This window comes from Saccostrea echinata, unplaced genomic scaffold, assembly GCF_033153115.1.
Source record: "Saccostrea echinata isolate AGI-Se365-2 ecotype Australia unplaced genomic scaffold, CSIRO_AGI_Sech_v1 ptg000056l, whole genome shotgun sequence".
Classification (NCBI taxonomy): Eukaryota; Metazoa; Mollusca; class Bivalvia; order Ostreida; family Ostreidae; genus Saccostrea; species Saccostrea echinata.
Window position 1 is genome coordinate 12,103,270 of NW_026889805.1, and position 21,216 is coordinate 12,124,485.

Below are 21,216 nucleotides of genomic sequence, written 5' to 3' on the forward strand. Positions count from 1 at the left end.
TTATTGACCTATTCAATTATCTTCATGAAGAAATCGATCGATTGATTTTCGCATCAGTGTGAATAATTCATACCTAAAACGAGATGCAATTATCGACAACCGAACATGTTCACGCAAAAACAGTTCGGTTACACAGTGCATTGTCCTGCATGTAGTTTGCCACTTCAACATCAAATTAAAACTGCTGTTATGGATAATATAGCAATTTGAAAATGTTGGATGTTATTTTGTGTGGGTTTTAAAGTTCCATATAAAGTCAGCTTTAACTTAAGTTATAAAGTTTTCATCATTTTGTTTGCATGAGAAGTCCTATTTCTTCACTATAATATTTCCAATTTCTTTCGAACAAAATGTCTGCATATTTGAGACTGTTGCATATTTAATATACATGTACTATATCCCATCGAGATACTGTGCTAAAAAAAGTCATATAACAGAGAAATTAAATCATTTTTTTTATTTCAAATGATATTGTAAGAATTTACAGACAATGGAAAAATAATACTGATAAAATTTAATGCATTTCTGACCTTTTTTAAGTGACCCTGAAAAACAATGTTTCGCTGTAAATTCTGATCACAGAAAATAAATCTCCCAAACTTATACTTTGGGACACGAAGTCTTAAAATAACAGATGCGCTGTAGCTGCACTGTATTAGTTAATTTACAAGTGAGTAGTATGACTAGCACTATGATTCAACACGTGCAGACACGTGTCGGTAGCACAAAGCACCATGGGACGGTAACAGTGTTCATGTTGTAGCTGTATTGCACAGTCAGTATCACAGAATATTGAGGTCGAGTCTCCTCTTCCTGTCCTCACCCTGCCTCCCTCTGAGGCCCTCCCTGTGAGGAGGTGGCTAGTCCCTCCGTAATAACGACTCCACCTTTCTCCGCATCAGGATGTCTTTGTATTGGTTCCAGGTTTCGTTGGTGTATATGATTTTACTGGCTTCCTCAACAGACATGTAATCACGTTGCTACAAAGTAAAACTTCGTTTTGTACAATTGACTAGTATGTAATATACATGTAAGTATTGAACTTAAAGACAGAGAAAGGTATCTAACTCAACCACATCTTTACTGATCAAATATATATTTTCTTAAAATCAAAGTATATATATATGTATATACATGGATATTTGATCTAACAATTTTCATGAATTTCATCGGTACTGTCTAGGACCTAGGAATACATGACAAAGTTCCACAACTCTGGTTAGTCTATAACCTGATTACCCACACGGTCGTTCTGCCTATACTTACCATAGTCTCTACTCGTAACATAGTGTTGTTTTGAGCATGTTGTAGGAAAAACCGTTTACTAATACGGATGATTTCAGCACCATCGCTTATCTGTAAGCAAAGTTAACATACATCCTTTAGTCATTGATTTCTTCGCTTAGTAGGTTACTGTTATTGTAAGAATCAGAACTTCTTGAAAAGAGCTAGATAAGAAATATTTACATACAATCTCCAACATAGGATTAACAAGGAGCTAAAATAGGGCTAGCTTACCAGACTGACTCCTTTTGGTTCAGAGGCGATAGGCGGATCTAAATGTTCCAAACCCTACATGATAAAAATTCCAACATTAATATTTCATTTGTCTTCGCTTAAGATGAAAATGTATCAAAGTTATTAAAATAAACATTTATTGATTTTTTTTATCCTTTCAATTGTTTTACTGTTAATTTTATACAAGTTTTAATACTAAATTAAGTATTGAATGATTGAAACTTTCTTCGTTCAGAAGTTTTTCAAGATAGCGGTCAATTTAGACATCACATCAGAGATTATAATATATATCATGTTCTTGCATTTTTCATGTACAACATTATACGACTTCAAAGTACCAAAATTTAATTCACTGAAGATATCTAGTGATTTGCTATAACTTTTGCATATGTAACTAAAAAAAACTGCACCCTAAACTCTACAAAATATATAGAGTTGATACTGAATATAGAGCTCTATATATTCTATAAACATAATACAGTGTCGTGTTTTCTCTATAATACCCAGGTGTAAGATCTACGGTGGAAATGTAGCTATTTGCAGTATTATTAGCGTCAGATTAAATGCTTATTTGAAATTGTTAGAAAACAAATGGAAACTTTAGCTTTTTAAACTATTAAGATTAGAATTGACAGCATGCCTCCGCCATCTCATCTGTAGGAAGAAGGACATAAGATCTTAGAACTCTTTCGATTCCTTTGTACTTATAAATTACAAAATAATATGTCAAACCGAAGCAACTGATCTATACTGACCATAGTTTAGATAGATAAGGCATTATTTACATAATCAAAAGATAAAATATTTTTGGAATTCCGCATATACGACATCATTTGCTTAAAACATTTCAGGAGATGACTTTCAATAGTGTTTTGTGGACAGAACAGAGCATGAATGAAACAAGAGGTACATCCAACTTCCTTGGCGGAGGCAATGAGTCGTGAAACATAATAGGCTCCTTTTACCAAGTCTGACACATACAATCACTCTTCACTAACCGATCGTTAGTATAATGATGGTCTAGCAACCTTTTATACTGGTATTCATACTAGTACATACACGTATATGTTCCTGCAATATTTTCTACCATACAATCTCACCTCACCAAAGGGGTCACGGTACAAACTGCTGAATTTACGGGAAACAGCATCCAGACCCTAAATTTCATTTGAATATACAAACTCATTAGTATTCACAACACACAAGATTTCTGTGACGGATCACATTATTAGTCAAGCAGTGTGGAAAACTGTGACACAAGTGAGCAACAGAGGACTGTTGCTAGAAAGCTAGCAACAAAAAGACAAATGTTGCTGGAAAGCTGACCTACAGCTCTCTGACAATATTCAATATTAACCTTTGTTCCGTTATTGGTGCTGTCTAAATGCTGCAACTAAAAGTGTTTACAGGTTAACTGCATTAGTTATGACAAAAACAAAGGTGTTCAAATCACTCTGCATGGAGAAAAATTAACTTTTTAGGACTGCTTTTAAGTTACGTAATTGATTGCTTGTTAACAAACCTTTGTGTTGCACTTAACTAATCTGGTAGTAAGGAAAATAATTAAAATGTGATCGCGAGTTTCAGGAATATTAATTAGCAAATTCACGCGCATTGGAAGTGCTGTACGTACAAATATGTCGCCTGCAGTCAGGATATCAAGCTGTAGTTTCGTGGACCGTAATTTAGGTAGGCAGGGCGCATGCTCCTTCCACTTTTTTCTTCTGATTTTAGCTGAAACTGCTGATTCTGCTTCAGTTTTCTCTCGTGTAAGGAAAGTCCCATGTGGTCGAAATTCGCTTGTTGCAGACTTCTCTCCATACGATCTGGCAGACGGCAGGGCGTTAATTGGCGGGAAAGACACAGTTCCATTAGAAGAAGACCTAGCAGAAACGCAGGTCTAGAAAAAAAATCATATATTTAGTAATCTAGGAACCAAGAGACCTCTTTCTACAAGGGCAATAACTTCTAAGGACTAAATACCTACCATATCACGAGGAGTTTCCTCCTCTATGACGTAATGTTCAGGAGCAATGTCAGCTCTAGAACCCCTACCACTCTTTGGATCGTCCGTCTTAGGCTCAGCTAGAAGAAAAGAATCATAGTTTTGTTATTTAAAATAAAACCTGAAATACAAATGTATAATATGTGATTTCTTTCCGTCTGCACAGAGAAACAGATATGAGTGACGTGCATATATATATATATATATATATATATATATATAAATGTATAAGGTTTGACAGACCTATGATAGGTGTTTTTATCAGCTTTGCCTTCCTTCTGATACTCTTGGCCTTGCTGGGGCCTTCAGGTACAGGCTGCACCGTCTCTGCCCTTGTTTCTTTGATGTCTTTGACAGAATCCTTGTCTTTAGAACTATCACTCTTATTGTCTCCCTTATTATCGGTCTGAGCTGATGTTTTGTGTCGTTTTGTTAACTGTCAAAATTTCAGATTTGTTAGAAGATACAAATTAAGTATCTTTAATAAGCTCACAAACTAAAATTTAATAATTTTTAACAAAGAAAAACTAAACATGTTCTTCATTGTGCAATTTATTTACCTGATCTTGTTAAAAATAATGCAGATTTCTGTTGATTTAATTGTCTGTTTTCTGCCAAGTATTACATTAACAGTACCAGAAAACATAACAATTTTGTGCAAAAGGCAAACATTGCGTGTATCTGTGTAATCAATTAAAGCATCACTTTAAATAATGAATTTCATCAATCTTATGTATTTGAAATAATAGCTATAAGTAGATTAGGTGTTCAAACTGATTTTTAATTAATGGAATGAATCATATATTATTTTTCACTTTACAAAATATTTGTTTCCCCAATTCTTCAATCCAGTGACCTTGAACTCTGAGATACAAACTAGAGTCAAGGTGAAGGTACACCATTCTGTCATAGGCAACAACAAACATAAGTTAATTTAATTCCAATAAGTTTCAAAGTTATGGCTTTGACATGGTTTAATGCCAGACACACACAGACATGTCAAATATATGCCTCCTCCCAAAGGGAACAAACAAAAATAATATAGGGGAAATGATGTATGTTTCCATTCTGATGAAATGATTATCAATTTACATTAAAGTTTCAAAAATATATCAAAAGCAGTTGTTAGTGAAATGATTTTTTCAAAAAAGGTATTAATATTGGTGACTGGAGCTGCAAAATTTTACACACTTCATGTTGTTTTCTTGTTAGATTCTTTACACTTATCAGGAACGGCAAACCATGCATTGATGATAAACACGCTGGGTTAGTAACTTCATCAACGTCTTACGTTAGACAGAAGACCGATTCCCTCAGAAAACTGAGTTGACCGGGCACTAAATTTCGACAGAGATTTAAGGTCAACCCCGAGGGTGTGTCCGAGGGGGCTTCGCAAGAAATCTGGCATCTGGGTTTGTAGAAAGAGCATTTTTCTTTTAATTTATGGTCTTTGAAAATATTGATCTAATCTATTAACTCATTCTTTGTGTAATTTATGATTTTACTTTTGCTCAGAAAGGAAGTTGATATAAGCCTCTATGTGTTATTTCATTGCATAAATAAAGTCTAATACCCACCTCTGGGAAAGAAATCTGATCCGCTCCACGCTCAGCTTTGGCCTTCCGTTGTGAAAACAGGGACCCCAGCATTGCTGAAAGTTTAAGACATTTTACTAATCATTTGTTTAAGGCACAAAATTCCCAAAGTATTAGACAGCAAGATCATCACATTCTTCCTGAATGAATTATTATATATGTATGATTAGTTAAAAAAGAGAGAGAGAAAATATGGCAAATGCATGAAATGTGAATTTTAGCTATTTTCATTTTAATTTATTGAACGGTTACCATCAGCATGACTAAATGTACGCCCAAATCCCAGCTCCTCCGTTTTCTGATTAGCAAATTTACTTTCATTTTGAACATCAATGACAGTTTGCATTCGCACAACTCGAACACGACCCTACAAAATCCAAAATTATTTCTATAATGTCATTCTGTATGGGAAAAAAGTATTTTTGTTTAGGAGTTTACTTTAAACCTTGTTTGGATCACTTTGTGTTACATACCGACTTGACAACATGAATCCAGGGAGTCCTGTTGGTATCATGGGAAATAACTGCATCTTGTCTACAATATACCACCAAATATATCATATACCGTTAGTTTTATACAACTGACTAAATCATCTGACAGGGGTATCATTGACTTATTTAATTGGACTTCTCATACATCTACATTGTTGCAAACCATATATCATCAACCTTACATAAACCAAAAATTTACGCATAACATTTGATTTACATTTGTTACCGTTGAGTAAATAGAGGATATTCAATGTTTTGTAGTTGGATATGGAATTTATTTCACGAGTGCTAAGCAAGAAGGAAAATATAAAAAAATCCTGTCTCACGAGTGAAATAAATTCCATATCCAACTACAAAACATTGAATTTTCTATTTATCACATTTTTTTGATTTTCCCTTTGCCTCTGTCTTCTCTTACACAATGTAATTGTGTGACGTCATAGTTGAGTAGTTGAGACGTCATGGCTTAGCAGTTGTAAGATGACAAGACATTGTAACATGGATTTTCGCAACATATTTGGGAAGAAATTGGCAGTTTTAGTCTCTGTCAAGATGGTTTAGTTACTATTTCAATCTTATTACAGACCAGAAATTATATTTTACTTACTTTGATATCCTTTCACACTGTGAGAGAATACCACTTTGGTATCCTTTCACACTGTGAGAGAATATGACTTTTATTCAATGAATAAATCACAGTATTTCACTGTTGAAAATGTAATAAGATTATTTATTTACCCATAGTATTTAAGTTCGATTGCGTCCGTATTGGTTAAAAACACTTCTACTGGAAATTCATAAAACAACTGCAACGTCCTACAAAAGACAGCAATACGGTCCCTCAATCACGAGTACATTAGAAAGATGTCTTGCAAGCATGATAATAAAAATAGACTTAGTACTGCTTCATACAATCTCTCTGTAGAGGATTTAGAATTACCTCCACTTACTAATTATAAATCAAACAATTACCTAAGATACTCAATAGGGGGTCCTTCCAGTTTGTTTTGCAATCTCATCAAATCCTGGAATATATATATTTTTTAATTTAATTAATGAACTAACAAAAAAACTTAAGTTGTCACATGCCTGATTTGTTCAATAAATGCAGCAATAATTTATTAATTTTTGTTCACATGAATTCTTTTATAAACTTCTACCGTATTACATTGTTGCTGTATGCCATGGAGACTACAGAGAGTAAAGACATGTTATATATAAGTGATGCTAGAACTTACTGATCTGTGGAGAATAAGGACCTCTACATTGCCCTGCGTCACCAGATGGTGCTCCCTCAACCACTGTTCCTCCAGCTCCTCTAACTAAAGGGAAAAAACAGGGGACTGCAGTGACGCACAGAGAATATTCAGAGAAAAAAAAATAAAATTACAGAGACAGATAATTAATCTACAGAAGAAAATGGGATCACGATGACAGAAGAGAATGTTCAAGGGAAAACTGAGAATTGCAGTGACGCAGAGAGAATATTAAGGGGAAGGTTATTAGAATGGCACACATATATTCATGGCAAAAGGGGATTACACAGATATTGTTCAGACGATAAAATCACAATGATGTACAGAAAATATTCAGGCGAATACAGGGGTCTACAATGACGCACATAAAATGTTCTGGGGAAAACATGGGATAACAGTGACGCACAGAAAATGTTCAGGCGAATACTGGGGTCTACATGACGCACATAAAATGTTCTTGGGAAAACAAGGGATACATGTAACAGTGACGCACAGAATATGTACAGGGAAAACCAGAAGATTGCAGTGACCACATTGAATGTTCAAACGGGGAGGGCGTACACTTACTCAGAGAGAATACAGGGGATTCTAGTAAGTACAGTGCATGTACAGGGGAATAAATGAGTCTATAATAACGCACAGAGAGTGTTCATGGAGATACAGAAAATGTTTAGTGAATTACAGGGGAATATATAGAGACGCACAGAGAATCTTCAGGGGAACCCAGGAAATTGCACTTGTCACACAGAGAACATTCAGGGGATGACAAACACGTTAAGGGTAAGAATAAGCGATTTGAAGTTCAGAAGTACTCATTGTCAGTACAAGTTTATCAAAAATGAAAAAAATATTCTGATTCTGTACATCTGAATTTCAAAATAATGCTCTTATTAACTTTTTTGAAACGATTTGTTTATCAGTGTTTTACTTTGTTCAATTTACCTCAATAATTCTGTTTCATAAATAAAGAATGTTTAATATAAAGTTGATTGCATTGTATAGAATAAAAACAAACAAATGCGGGCCACATTTAAGTACAGCTTTTGAAAGTACTTGAAAAAATATCAGGATACCTCAGTTTGTAATGACGTCTTTTGATAGTTAAGCTAAAGTGGAGCTATAAATTTTAGAATAATTGCATAATCTTCGTGTAAAAATTATGCTTTAAAAATCTACGTTCAAATCTTATTGTTAATCAGTATTTCCTTCATTGGTAGCGTTTGTATTAAACAATAAATAAAATGCCATCATAAGAATAATTTGTCGTCTTTGTTCTAAAACTTACATCAGTGGTCGTCCCTTTGTTGATCAGCCCCTCGGTCCGAGTGACTTTTCCTTCAGACAAACTGTACTCCCTCACCTTCCGTACTGAAAAAATACCAGTATATGGTATTTCATTTGTTGCACACTTTCCGGATCGTGGTGATTTTTGTAATGTGTTTGAGCGGTTATTTTTAATCAATATGTTTGGGGGTTCAAGTTGACATGAAGTTTGAAGTTTGTTCAAAGATTCTTTAAATTCTTCAAGGAACAATTTTATGTCAAAAAAAAAGAAAGAATTTCAAACAAGTCATGGCCACTACTTTAACAGTACAATCAATGCAATTTTGTACAGCTAAATTCAAAAGCTTACAGGTATAAAAGTTATATCTGGTATGATACTTGTCATAAAGCACATTTTAAGAATAAGACAAAGAAGAAAAAAATTGTACGTTATCTAATGAGAATTTCAACTTTTCACCATTACATGTACTTTTTTTTTTATTTTGTTAAGTGAAAATACCTTTTCCGGTCAGAATATAGTAAAATCGCTCTGGTTTCTTCCCCTGGTATGCCATGATTCTGTTGGGGTCGTACCTATTATTCAAAGATAAATTGATTGATTGTATGTTGTTTAACGTCCCATTCGAGAATTGTTCACTACACCATTCTAACAGAAATAACAAAACATCAATATAACAAGAAAGCTGAAATTAAAATGTTGTACTTCTCGTATCCCACGACCCTCGCCAGATCCTTCTCTTTTTCTACCGGAAACAAATGATTAAAAGCTTTTGTAGCTCGTAGCACCCACATAACCTTAAAATTAAATAGAAAATATAACTCTCCTTGATGAGTAATATTCCTTTGCAATTTTTTGTGTACTTAAGGCAAATAAATTATTGAAATTATCTACCTTTGCCAGATCCTCTTCTGTCCTGTAAGCTGGGTGAGTGATCAGAGCTAACTCCATATCAAAAGCTAGCTAATAGGGAAAATACAAAAAAATGAAACAACTAGTTACCATAGCTATAATTCCATATCAAAAACCAGCTAATGGGAGAACAAAAAACAAAAAAAAAACCCTAGAGTTTCCAGACCTAGAACTCCATATCAAAAGCCAATTAATGGGGAAAATACAAAAACCCAGAGGTAAGTGGTATAGACTACATATTTATAGCAGTTATACGTACAGAGGAGCGCTGGGGTGTCTCCACCTGCTCCGATTGATCCTGAGCTTTAAGTCGCCTCAGTGCCATTCCTGCAACTGGCTTCTCTTCTTTGAAATATCTACAGAAATAACGGTTTATTGCTTAACAAAAGATTGCAATAAGAAAAGTTTACACCTCAAAATGCAATCCAGACCTGTAATCCAGTTTACTTATTTTATCATTTTAGAAATTAATTAAAGTGAACTAAAATTCCACCGTCTTCATCTATTGAAAAATGGTGACAATTGTTAATAAAATTGGAATTTTGTGCATTTTTGGACTTGTTGGTATTTTTACAATAAGTTGATACACAATGTGATAGGCTTACTTCCGCCTTGGAAGATGGGCTTTGTTCATGATTTTAATCATCAGTAGGGCGTGGTGAAGTTTGTCTTCGTTCTAAAATAATAAATAAATAAAAAAAATTAATAAATAGATAAAAAATGAAATATGAGGACAAATTTGATAAAGAAAATTGTTTAGTTGAAAAAAAACCTGAATATACATGCATTTAGATTCTTTCAAACTCTTTTTCATCGTGTTCTGGTATATTCAAACGTGTAATCAAAGATTACGATATTCAGCTAAAAGATCTCTAAGTAAGGCAAAGTCTCATACAATTAAAAGTCCCGGTAATGTTCGTCCCGAAATGCATTGTCAATGCAAGTGCAAGTTTGGTCACCATAAACCTTATAGTTATTTTGAAATGGACATACTCTAAAACTTAATCTTTGTCACGTATTGTCACTGCCAGTTTGGTTCAGATAAGACCTACAGAAACTTGCGAATGGTACCTGCTCCTAAAACTTTAACCTGCTCAAAAACAAACTGGTCGTTCTTTTTGAAATACATGTATTGGCTGAAAATGCATCTGAAACATGACTGGTGTTAATGATCCACCCAAGCACTTCTGGTCAGCAAAGGGCAAACAGTTACTTAAAAATAAATCTGGTCCAAAAACTTTAACCTGGAACGCCGACGCCATGGAATGGCATAAGCTCCCCTCGAATTACTTGCAATAACAATTTATTCCAATATCGTATCCTCCACTCAGTCCACTGATCTAATACGCGTCAGTGACATTATTCAGTTATTAAGGTACATTGTTACGTTTTAAGTATTACACAATCAAATAGGATTACAGATGATTAAGTATGTTTTGTATACGTATCGAATATAATCGGCGATTACTTTCCTAGATAAACATATTTACAGTGACAAAACAATATTGATTGCTTTGTTAATTACTCTGTAGTATCGTTAATGATGACCTTCATGGTAGACGAGAACCATTTTTTATCCATAAAAAGTAGTCACTTCTTCATTTGTATAATTTTTTCCGTATATGACATTACCTTCCAACTTTTCCTAAATCTCTTTCTGATGTCGCCGATATCCGTTTCAGCAATAATCTGCAACATAACCGCAAAACATGTACTAGTATGCTTAACAATAATGAAAAATTGCACTAGCATGATTTTTTACCACTTAAAAAGAAATTCAAATGATAGAGGGCAGGAGATTTTTATAACTTGGTAGAAGAGTGTTAATGAATAATAAAAATGAACTCAATTCAGAATGATTGATTATTTCTTGTCTGTTTTCCTATTTTCAATTTTGTCACATCTCAACTTTTTTCCCCAGTTGTCCATTATTTTAAATAATGCACCCGCCTTGTAGAGAGACAAATTCTCTATTTGCAATATTGATGATCTCTATCATTTACTGCAAAAATAGTTCAACGGGCTCTTGTCCTTTCGAGCGTTGAACAGATCAAATATTTAACATTATATTGATTTAGAACACATTTACAACATGCTGAAGATTTGTCCTGTTAAACACTTCAGCAAAGGCATATCTAAAATAAGAAACTCCATCCAACAGAAACTTCCTTGTATCAAAAGACAAGCAAGATAATTTTTACCAAAAAATTACAAGTAATAATTTTTTGGTATTGTACAGGAGAAATTGTGACGCGGCTAAAGGAACGTGTTTTTTTTTAAATATCCTTCGAAAGCTTTTGCAAAACTGGCAGTAAAACACATCGTATACATTAAAGTTCTTTGAAAGACTAGTTCAGGTAATTATCATAGAGCAAATATTTAAATTCTTAATTGAACAAAACGGAAAATGTACATACTGAACATTATTAAAAGCCGTAAAAATGTCGATAATTTATGCACATTCTTTATTGTATGTTCCCTATGTTAAAAAAGGCTATCAAATAAATTAAGTTTATTCAAACCATGTCGTTTAAAAAAAAAATAATCAAAAATCCATAGGAAAAAAAACAGGCTGTAGAACCTTACATGTCATTATTTGAGATAACGAACTTTAATAATTGTTGGAATGAAAATTAAATTTCCATTTAGTTTTTCATAAAAGAGAGGACCCAAGAGACAAGGCTTGGCGTACTGAGGCGGTAGATTCCAATTGTTGCCATAGACGACCACGCAATCAATCACAGACATTTATTAAAATATATATTTAACTGTTCTCATTTATTGGCAATTCTGAAGTGAGTTCCCCAAACCAAAACCATTTTTTTAATTTACAATTGTTTTCCTTTATAAGACACAATCAAAATCTTTGATCTTTCTATCGATGTAGATGACGGTGACTTATCCCTCAAATTATTATCAAATCCACTTTAATTGGAAAACAAAACAGAGCATTTAGTTTTCGTGTTTATTAATTTACTCAAAGGTCTAGACGTTGTAACAATATTGGTTGTTAATGGATATGAATATACATGATTAAAACCAAACTTTTCAATTTTTTCATTACGAGTTTGATCACTTGGGGGAAAGAGAGCCATATTCTATATCAACATTTTATAAAATTAGAATAAGTTTTCGTATTATACTTTCTTTTCTTAAATCATTTTTTTTTTCAATTGTAAATTTTTTATTAAAGATATATGCATTGAAATGCATTTTTATTTTTAAAGAAAACCTACCCGAATTTTCTCTTGTTGCTCGGGGTTCATGTTTTTTAGCAGCATGCCAATGTCAGCCTTGGGTTTTACCATTGAGTTCACCTCTTCAATCCTGCTATTTACTGTAGTTATTGGGTTCTCATCTGGAAGAGCAATATTAATTTTTCTGCTTTTAGTAACAAACAATTCTTTTTCACGTTCGAATCCCTCATGTAATAACCAATTATGTTCCATTTCAAAGACGCCGATTTGTTCCAGCCTCTTATGAGCTGTTTCTGTGTCGTCTCTGTAATCGTTAAGATAATCGGACTCATCACTGTCGCTCTCGTGTTCGGTCCGGACTTCCGGTTCTGTCGTTCCTCTGGGGTTCGAATCCATTTGAGATGCAAGTCTTGTTGTGGCACTAACATCTCGTGCCTCAACATCCAGGTCTAGATCGACCTCGGGCTCCAACCTCGGTAAACATAGGGGCAATGTTTCTTTGCTCTCATTTTTCTGTATCTTAGACATCTTTTTTCGTCGACTGGAGTCTACAAGAGTGGTATGATTTCTATTCAATCCTTCCATGGACATACTCTTTCCGAATCCCGACTGCATCAGGTCATATTGTGTGAATGCTTTGGGAAGGTTCAGATTACTATGATAAACACGCCGAGTTTTACCAACATTCATTCTGAATTCTTAAAATTTAAACCTGTCAAGTTAAAATTTCACAAGATAAAATAATCCTTAAAATGAATGAAAAATCCTCATAAACGACTTTTTTGTCAAAACAGGAATATCACATTCTCACTGTATATTTCCGTTGTTTCCAAAATGTGTTTGTTTCGTTGGTACATCTATACACTATAGTGACACCTGCTTGGCACTGCTTATAATTGTACACTCCCGGATTATATACATGTAAGTATATTATTTAAACATTTCAAACCCATAGTGATCCGGATTAGTCGTCGTATTCCAGTAATCCACTCAATATTCTATCCTTATTGATTATCAGAAATGTAATACATATATACACTGAGTGAATGGGTACGTTTAATTCAAATTTTATTTGAACAACTCGGCGTTATTCAGGGTGACCAGTCATTATAATTTATTTCTCCTGCGCGTTCTAATCAGTCTCTGTTTACATTACCTGTATTTAGACGATAATATTAACGAAAATAAAACGAGGGAGAAAATATGGTAATTTAAATCTTGGTTACGAATTCCTGCACGTTAAGTGTTTATGAACCATTTAGAAATCCTGATTAAGTCTAAGTAAAAACTTATTAATACTTATCTGCCAGCGATATCGATCCATATAATAAGTTTCTCATTTCGTGCAAGAATTTATCTCTCAAAAATCCAAATTGAGCAAACACAATTTGTAATTCAGGCTAAATCGGCGAGAGGCTAGAATATATGTGTACACCTGAGAGGGTGTATAAAATATTCAGTTCCATTGATCTCTGGTAGACGTCATATTTCTCTCATTAACTGCCACCCAAACATGCCAGAGCAATTACATACTGCTGATCATAAAAACAGATTAAATTCTAATATTTAAAATCACTTCATCTAACAATATTTAAACACCAGCACACTCTATAAAACCGTTTTCAAGGTTGACATCCCTTTTAAGGCTCTTTGGCAATTTGTTTAATTTGATAATAAAAAGATCCTTGTAAACCGATTTGGTTTAAAGTTTTGGGAGACTGGTCGCTGGTGACTTATCAATATAGCTGTTATTGTTAAGTGGTGAGTAAACAGGAATTGAGAGTGAGTAATCAAAGACTGGCAAAAATTTATGGACATAACCACACGAGCCACTTTCCGTAATATGGAAAGGTAGATTAAGTATACGGGATCAAATTCCAATTAACATCATACCGAGAGGGGCGGTGTACACCTCGCTAGGATTCAAAGGAAATTCATTTGACGAGACGATTCTCACAGCCCACTGCGGGGCTACGTTATAATAAATGACTGAATACCATGTTTGATCAATTTGTTGACCGATTTTATCTTTTATTCTGATTCTTTTCAAAATTTCGAGTTTTATCAAACACTTTTAAGCTTACGTTCCTAATTTCTAATATATCGAAGGTTTGCCTTCAATCGCGATATTAGATCTGTGCATGTATGGACTTCATAGAAACCCATGTCTCTGTATGGTTTTTTAATGAACAAATCCTTATTTACGACAGTAAATTGCATCTGTATCCTTCTATTGATTGAGTTTATTAGTTCATTATCCCCTGTAATGCATCCCCGGTGTAATCAACTCGGATGAGTGGAGGACGGAGTCTGCCATAACGAGAAAGGACTACACGTTGGGTATATGTTATTTCACATTGATTTTAATGTTTCTCCTTCATTTGGAAAAATGGCCTTGACAGTTGACAGAGTTGTTTATTTAATATTCATTGCCCAATTGAATTGGATGATTACTGAGAAGGACAAAAAAAGGAGCTCGGGTGGTGTATATTTTAGAGATAAAGTTCTGAACATTGAACCAATGTATGACAGAAGGAGACGACTTTAATTTCTCCAGCTTGCAAGATCGTTCACAATGTCTAGTTTTAAAATAACTTGGAATAGAAGGATGCAAGAGGTTCAATTTAATTTACATATCAGTTCAAAGAATTTAAAATCCACATTTGATAGGGAAGACGCAACAAGAAATTAAGCTACTCGAATACTAACATAGGACACAACATACTACATACCATCTTGAATTTTATTCTTTTAGGTGTAATTTACTTCTTTTTTTTTAAATTTGCAAAATTGTCCATAAATTTTTTTTCATTAATCTAGTATTGCGAATTGTTGTCCCTTTTTTGTCCTTGTCTTAACACTTATAACTAAATTTAGAAAGGCATTGATCCGACTTAAAAACCAGTAAGAATACTACATATTACAAATCAAAACCAGCATAAAACAAACTTCCTGAGATTTGTTTTATCATTTTGTTCTTAATGGACAATGTTAAAAGGACATGTCACGAAACAGCTACAATAACTTTTGCCTTTAAAGTATAACCTTGAACTAAAACTACCCAAGAATAAGCATTGTGAGAAGCCAAGGCCGTAAATAGGCTCAAATTTTAAGTGAGGCAAGGGATCTGGGGGGCCACCCTAGACCCAAGCGGGCCAAACGTAGTGTCTTGATGGGCGTTCTCGGAGGGGTGGGGTCCCAAAACCTGGGTATATGTAAATTGAAAGCTTAATCTTCAAAAGTTTTCTCGTTTACGTGCGTTTAAACTATAATGAAACACCCGGTGAGATGATTGATTTATAGAAATTGAAATTAAGACAAAAGACAAATTGAAATTAAGACAAAGGGTGAAAGTATTAATATAGTATGAAGGTACACATAATTAATAAAAGTTCAAAGTAAAACTTTTCACTTTTAAGAAAACTCTAAAATTTTAGTGAGGCATTTACCTCGCCTTAAGGTCAGACGACACATTCCTCAAAAATATATAATTTTTTCCAAGAATTTGTCATTGAAGTCTAGCACAAATTTCCTCACAAAAAATTGAGGTACGTAACTAGGGATTTGAACAAGACACAAGAGGGTGATATTCCTTACACAATCCATATTGGTACTCTTCTGAATGGCCTATGTCACAATTTTTGATGTACTTTTAAAAATATATTGAAAAAAGCATATTGAAAACAATTTAGAAATCACAAGATAATGACAATTATGAATAATTCTTTATATAATATCAAGAGATACAAAACAAATATTTGAGGAACGTGTCATCTGACCTTAATGTTAGTTACGGCCTTGGAAGCATTGGAAATACAGGTGGCTACAATGACCCTGACCTTTAAAATGCCATATTGAGTCAAGGTCAGAATACATCACTTATATACAACTGATGTGAGGAGTATGATGGTTGAAGAGCAGATGTTTTTAAACACTGTGCTAAAGAAACAGTGAACAAACTGACGGAGGGCAAAAATATCCCCCTTTTAAGGTAGGATATATAACTAATAATAAGGGGGGATAAAGAAATCAATCTCCAAGTGCTCGTTAGTAAACTATGGATAAGGTTAAGAGACGGAAAGCTAGAGAATAAATTGAAATTTTGATGTGTGATACCTTGGATGCCATAGGCAGTATTTCGAAAATCTTCAAAATTGCGGGTATGTTTAGGCTTTCATTCGAATTCTACGCATAAGAAAAATGATGAAAGAAAATATAATCATTTCTTTGTTTATCTCCCTCATATATCCACCACCTTAATATTTCCGTTAAGTTGGTATAGATTTTCAATTATTCATACATAAATATGTTAGACGGAAGACAAAAGGAAACCCATCTAGCGCATCATTCAACATCTCCAGTCAAGGAAGTCGCTCAATATAGTGGAAAGCCACTTAATCCTTTTATTCGATTTACTTTTTCCCCCGCAGGACCAAAGATTAAACATCATTGTCAAATAATACCATGCCTCTAAAATTCTCTATCAGTATTTGACGCTGCTTATGAAACAATACAGTCTAATGGACTTTAATTACACGGATGGCCTTTTGCCTTGCATGCAAGTTTATACGTAAAATTCAAGTACAATTCCATATAATTTTTATTAATAGAAAAAAACAAAGGCAATTAGAAATAAAACATGAATTATATTACTTTGAAACAGAGTTGAACTTACATGTTTCCCCGAATAAGAAGTCGTGTCTGAACTGAATACCGCGCAGCATCCGGTAGGCAGCTGTTGTGGAAGCCATTTTGTTTCTGTATCCGAAATCTTCTAATCTTTATTTGGTGATTCCGACCCCCCTCATTGAAATGTCTGCCCTGAAATAATTGATGTCCTTTTTCAAACCTGAATGAAACTTTGTGATGGTGTTATAATCCCAAGTAAACAGGGACACGTAACTCAGTGGAATACATTGTACTTTGACGAACAGAAGGACTTTAACAATTGTTTACGGAAAGTTGAGAAAAAGTTCTCCGTGAAATATGAGCCACAAAGATTAAGTTTCTAAAACTGCCCACAGACAGATTCATTATAAATTTTTCACGCTGCCTTTAATTGAACGAATAGCAATCTCTCGGTTATTGAAAAACTGTGTAGAATTATCCCAGTTACCTCTTATTTAGTAATTTACTTTAATTTTTTGGTCACCTTTGCAATGAACCCTTACTCATAAATGACACGTGAAACTTGTATATTTTAAAAATCCTATATTCTAATTTGACAGTTGCTAGTCTAAGTGTCTAACGCTATAAATATAAACGATATATTTTTGTCTGTAAATTTCTGCTGTCGAGTAAGTTAAACTAATAGACAAAAATTGATTTTTTTCCCCAAATACTAAGAAAGTTAAAACATACATGTATCTATCCGGTGGACACGAATATTCATAGTTTGTGTGGACCCCAGAGCCAGTGAAAAGAACAATATATAACCTTATTGAAAATACCACCCCGTTAAATGGAAACCCTGGTCTGAGTTCTATACCTGCAATCCATCACTGCTAGGATAAGTTGATACTCTAAAACTTTAATTGAAATAGAAGGAAACTTTTCAAGTGTCAACTGATGAACGACTTTTTCATTAAGAATTTCATAGTCTTCAAATTAATCCCTTGGATAAATATCACGTTAAAAGTCTTCACACTTTCCTTGACTGGTTTTGGAATTCGATACCCCGGTGTTTTAAGGAACTTGCGTACTGTGACATTTCTTTTCGACTCGTCTAGTACCTTTGTCGGTAGATCAATATCACTTCTGACACCCTATATTTTTAATAATTACAGGCACTTGACTTATTTTATATATATAATATTGATTATTTACATATTTTTTACCAAACATTTATAGAAAGTAGCGATAGTATAATTTTAGGCCAATTTCCTAATATTGAAGAGTTAGGCAAAGTACGTTGTCTATAATAATTGCAATTAGAAAATAAACAAGTTAATACTCTGGCCAAGAACATAAGGAACTTAAGAAAAGCAATGCAGATTAATGTCCATGTTACAATCTCCTTAGACTATATATATATATATTAAAATAATCACTTATACAAAACACAGCAAGGTAAAAATATCTACTTACTGGATGGAAGATATTTAGTCCGTTAATAATTTGGAATAGTTTTAGTTGCAGTATAACTCTTCATATATAATGAAACATTTACAAATAAGATGGTATTCATACCCACAAAAGCCAGATGTCTATTCCTGGCCACGTTCCTTGTTTTAAAAAAAAAATCGAATGTTGTTAAGGAACTGTCGGTTGTATCTATCGAGTCTTTTCTGGGCTTTTTAAACAAAATAATTGAGGGTATATTTCAACAATTATAGGACTTTAATTTGTTGAACTTAAGAATTAGCATTATCTAGCTCCCATCAATGAAAGAGTGTAGATTTTAAATCCGGTGAAAGACATTTAAGCTGTGACTGCATTACTCCACCAGACCTTCAATCGTCCACTGATTTCTGTGAAAGTTTGTGTTCATATTTAGGATTGCATGTTTGTATCATTTATCTTATATACTCTATAATACTTCCACTTTCATGAAGTCTACATACACATTGTTCAAACAGATGTGTCAAAAATACTCCTAGAAATAATTTCAGGAATTTGTCAGTTATGCAATATTCTCAGGCGTCTCTATCTAGCTCCTCCAACAAGGAGTATAATCAAATTAGCGTCATCTTGTAACACTAATTATGTATATCTATATTTCTTATATTCTATGTAATAAATGTACTTACATCTAACCCTCATAGGAGTGTATTAATGTATCCTGTGTTCCATTTTGCTTGATCATATATAACTCTTATCTCATAAATTACATAAAATTCATTTATCTCCCGACAATAAATCTCTTTTTGACACAGTGTTTGTGTCGATATTTTGCCTGATGACTTCGTTTTTAAACCCCTTCTTACTGATTCCGGTACAAAGAGAATCCTTGTTAGGATTTGGGCATCATGAGGGGGGATGTCGCTATGCAACGGACAGGTGAAATTGGCACCAAGCAATCAATGAAACTACAGGGAAAAAAGGAAGATGTCTTTTATCAATGTAAAGGAACCGTCGATGTTTATCAAAGTTTCTATATAAATCATAGTAATGTGTTATCTTAATAACAAGATACTGAAGATAAGTCCTATAAAAAAGAGAACCATTAAGTTTACCCGAGTCTGTTTTAATTTTCTCAATACAATCACACGAATGTTAATGGAAGTAAAACTGCCCTTTTTATAGATCCACCATACTTGACCAATAATGACTTAATATTAAGCGCTGGGTCTGAATAAACTAGTAATCGATGTTCCTATTTTGAAATATGGGATTGCCTTGTCTTCCGATATTGATCCTAATATACTGTTTGTTTTGTTTTTTTAAAAGAGTGTACAACATTTTGCCATTACAAAATTATCTCCGAAATGGAGCGCAGAATTAACGTAAACTACTGAAATAATTTGAGGATATCTTCAATTATTTTAGTTTGTTAATTTGGCGCTTTGTACATGTACTCTTAGAAAACTTTTTAACTGAGAATTGTTAATATACGATATATAATACCAAACTGTGTTATATTAACCTGATATGTTTTATTTACATATAACGGGCTATACGGCTCATCCAAATTTTCCTGCCCCACTGATGAAATGAACCTCATGAAATTTTTACCTCATTTTGCAATCTTACTCCAAGAGTCGTAATTTGATCATGTTTGAATCTGACCTAAATAATGTTGTTATCTTTAAAATATCAAGCTTCTTCAAGACTTCAAGACTATCAAACTTTTTCAAGAATATTTCTCAAGAATATTGAAAAAAAAAATGATTTGCTTCCTCTTTCGACCATGATCGATCAAATTTGAACGAACGTTATAGTTGAAGACAATTGTTCAATAATTTGACAATCAAAACGCACTCGGTCTTGAGAAAAACAGACAACTGAAAAGGTCCTAGAGAGACCTACAGTGTGAATTTATCATATGTACAAGATGTATCCTACATCTCTTTTACGCATAGTGAATTGAAAGTCTGCATATCGGAAAGCATTTTGTGCTGATAGGAAAATTAACATTGGTCTTGTCCTAGAATTAAATGACCTCCAAAAATTATAAATGTCTTACTTTGATCTTTGTCTATCTTCATAGTGATAATATATCAACAGACCTCAAGATCTGCTACATCCCGTACGTGTACTTACATGTACAAATGTAACAACAGTATCAATAGTATTGGCGTTATCAAAAAAATATTAATAGTAATTCTTTGTTTCAGAAAAAAGGAACGGCGTTTCAAAAAGAAGATTCCAACCTGACAGTCGTGAAATATTAATAAGATGTGTTTGTGAAACACTGATGCCCCCATATGGCATCCCGTGGCAAGGGTTAAAGTTTTTCAAATGTAAATCAAACTCCAAGGTCAGGAGATAAAAAATGTCCGTACCCAAAGAAAGGTCTTGTCACATGAAATACATCTGTGAAAGATGAAATCCCTAGCACCAACCATTAAAAGGTTATGGCAAAGGTTAAAGTTTTTTTTAAAATAGGTCAAACTCCAACATCAAGGTCAAAGCTGCTTATGGCGAAAGTTAAAATTTCTCAAATGCATTTCAAACTCCAAGATCAAGAGATCAAACATGTTCTTACCGAAAGAAAGGACCTGTGTCAATGGATAAACCTGGTAAATATGAAAGCCCAAGCACCAACCATTCAAAAGTTATGGTCAAGGTTAATATTTTCTAAAAGTGGTTCAAACTCCAAGGTCAAGGGCTCAAAATTAATGGTTTGCGGATGAAGACCTTGTCATAAGAAATATACTTGCAGAATATAAATTCCTGGCACCAACTGTTCAAAAGTTATGGTGAAGATTAACGTTTTTCAAAAGTAAGTCAAACTCCAAGGTCAAAAGGTCAAAATTATTACTCATGTAATATTCAAAGGAAGGTCTTGTCACAAGGAA

General features: G+C 33.6%; 1 protein-coding gene across 6 annotated transcripts; it reads right to left on the bottom strand.

Annotated features, from left to right (window-relative positions):
• Nucleotides 1–480: 480 nt before the first annotated feature.
• On the bottom strand, nt 481–17,022 carry LOC133173364 (uncharacterized). 6 transcript variants are annotated; one of them, XM_061308350.1, is made up of 23 exons: nt 16,932–17,022; nt 12,296–12,417; nt 10,692–10,748; nt 9,665–9,735; nt 9,319–9,415; nt 9,042–9,110; nt 8,853–8,944; nt 8,649–8,722; nt 8,151–8,233; nt 6,848–6,931; nt 6,582–6,634; nt 6,348–6,425; nt 5,592–5,652; nt 5,371–5,485; nt 5,101–5,174; nt 4,815–4,931; nt 3,767–3,959; nt 3,506–3,603; nt 3,152–3,418; nt 2,619–2,675; nt 1,519–1,572; nt 1,267–1,356; nt 481–980 (listed from the first exon to the last, which is right to left on the bottom strand). In XM_061308350.1, exons 1-23 carry the CDS (start codon nt 17,005–17,007, stop codon nt 861–863), a joined length of 2,202 nt encoding a protein of 733 aa, XP_061164334.1. In that variant the 5' UTR covers nt 17,008–17,022; the 3' UTR covers nt 481–860. The 6 variants fall into 6 exon arrangements, with proteins under 6 accessions (XP_061164334.1, XP_061164335.1, XP_061164329.1 ...); XM_061308351.1 differs by lacking the exon at nt 16,932–17,022 and adding an exon at nt 2,876–2,911 and having other exon boundaries at nt 12,296–13,480; XM_061308345.1 differs by lacking the exon at nt 16,932–17,022 and having other exon boundaries at nt 12,296–13,480.
• Between the last annotated feature and the right edge of the window lie 4,194 nt (nt 17,023–21,216).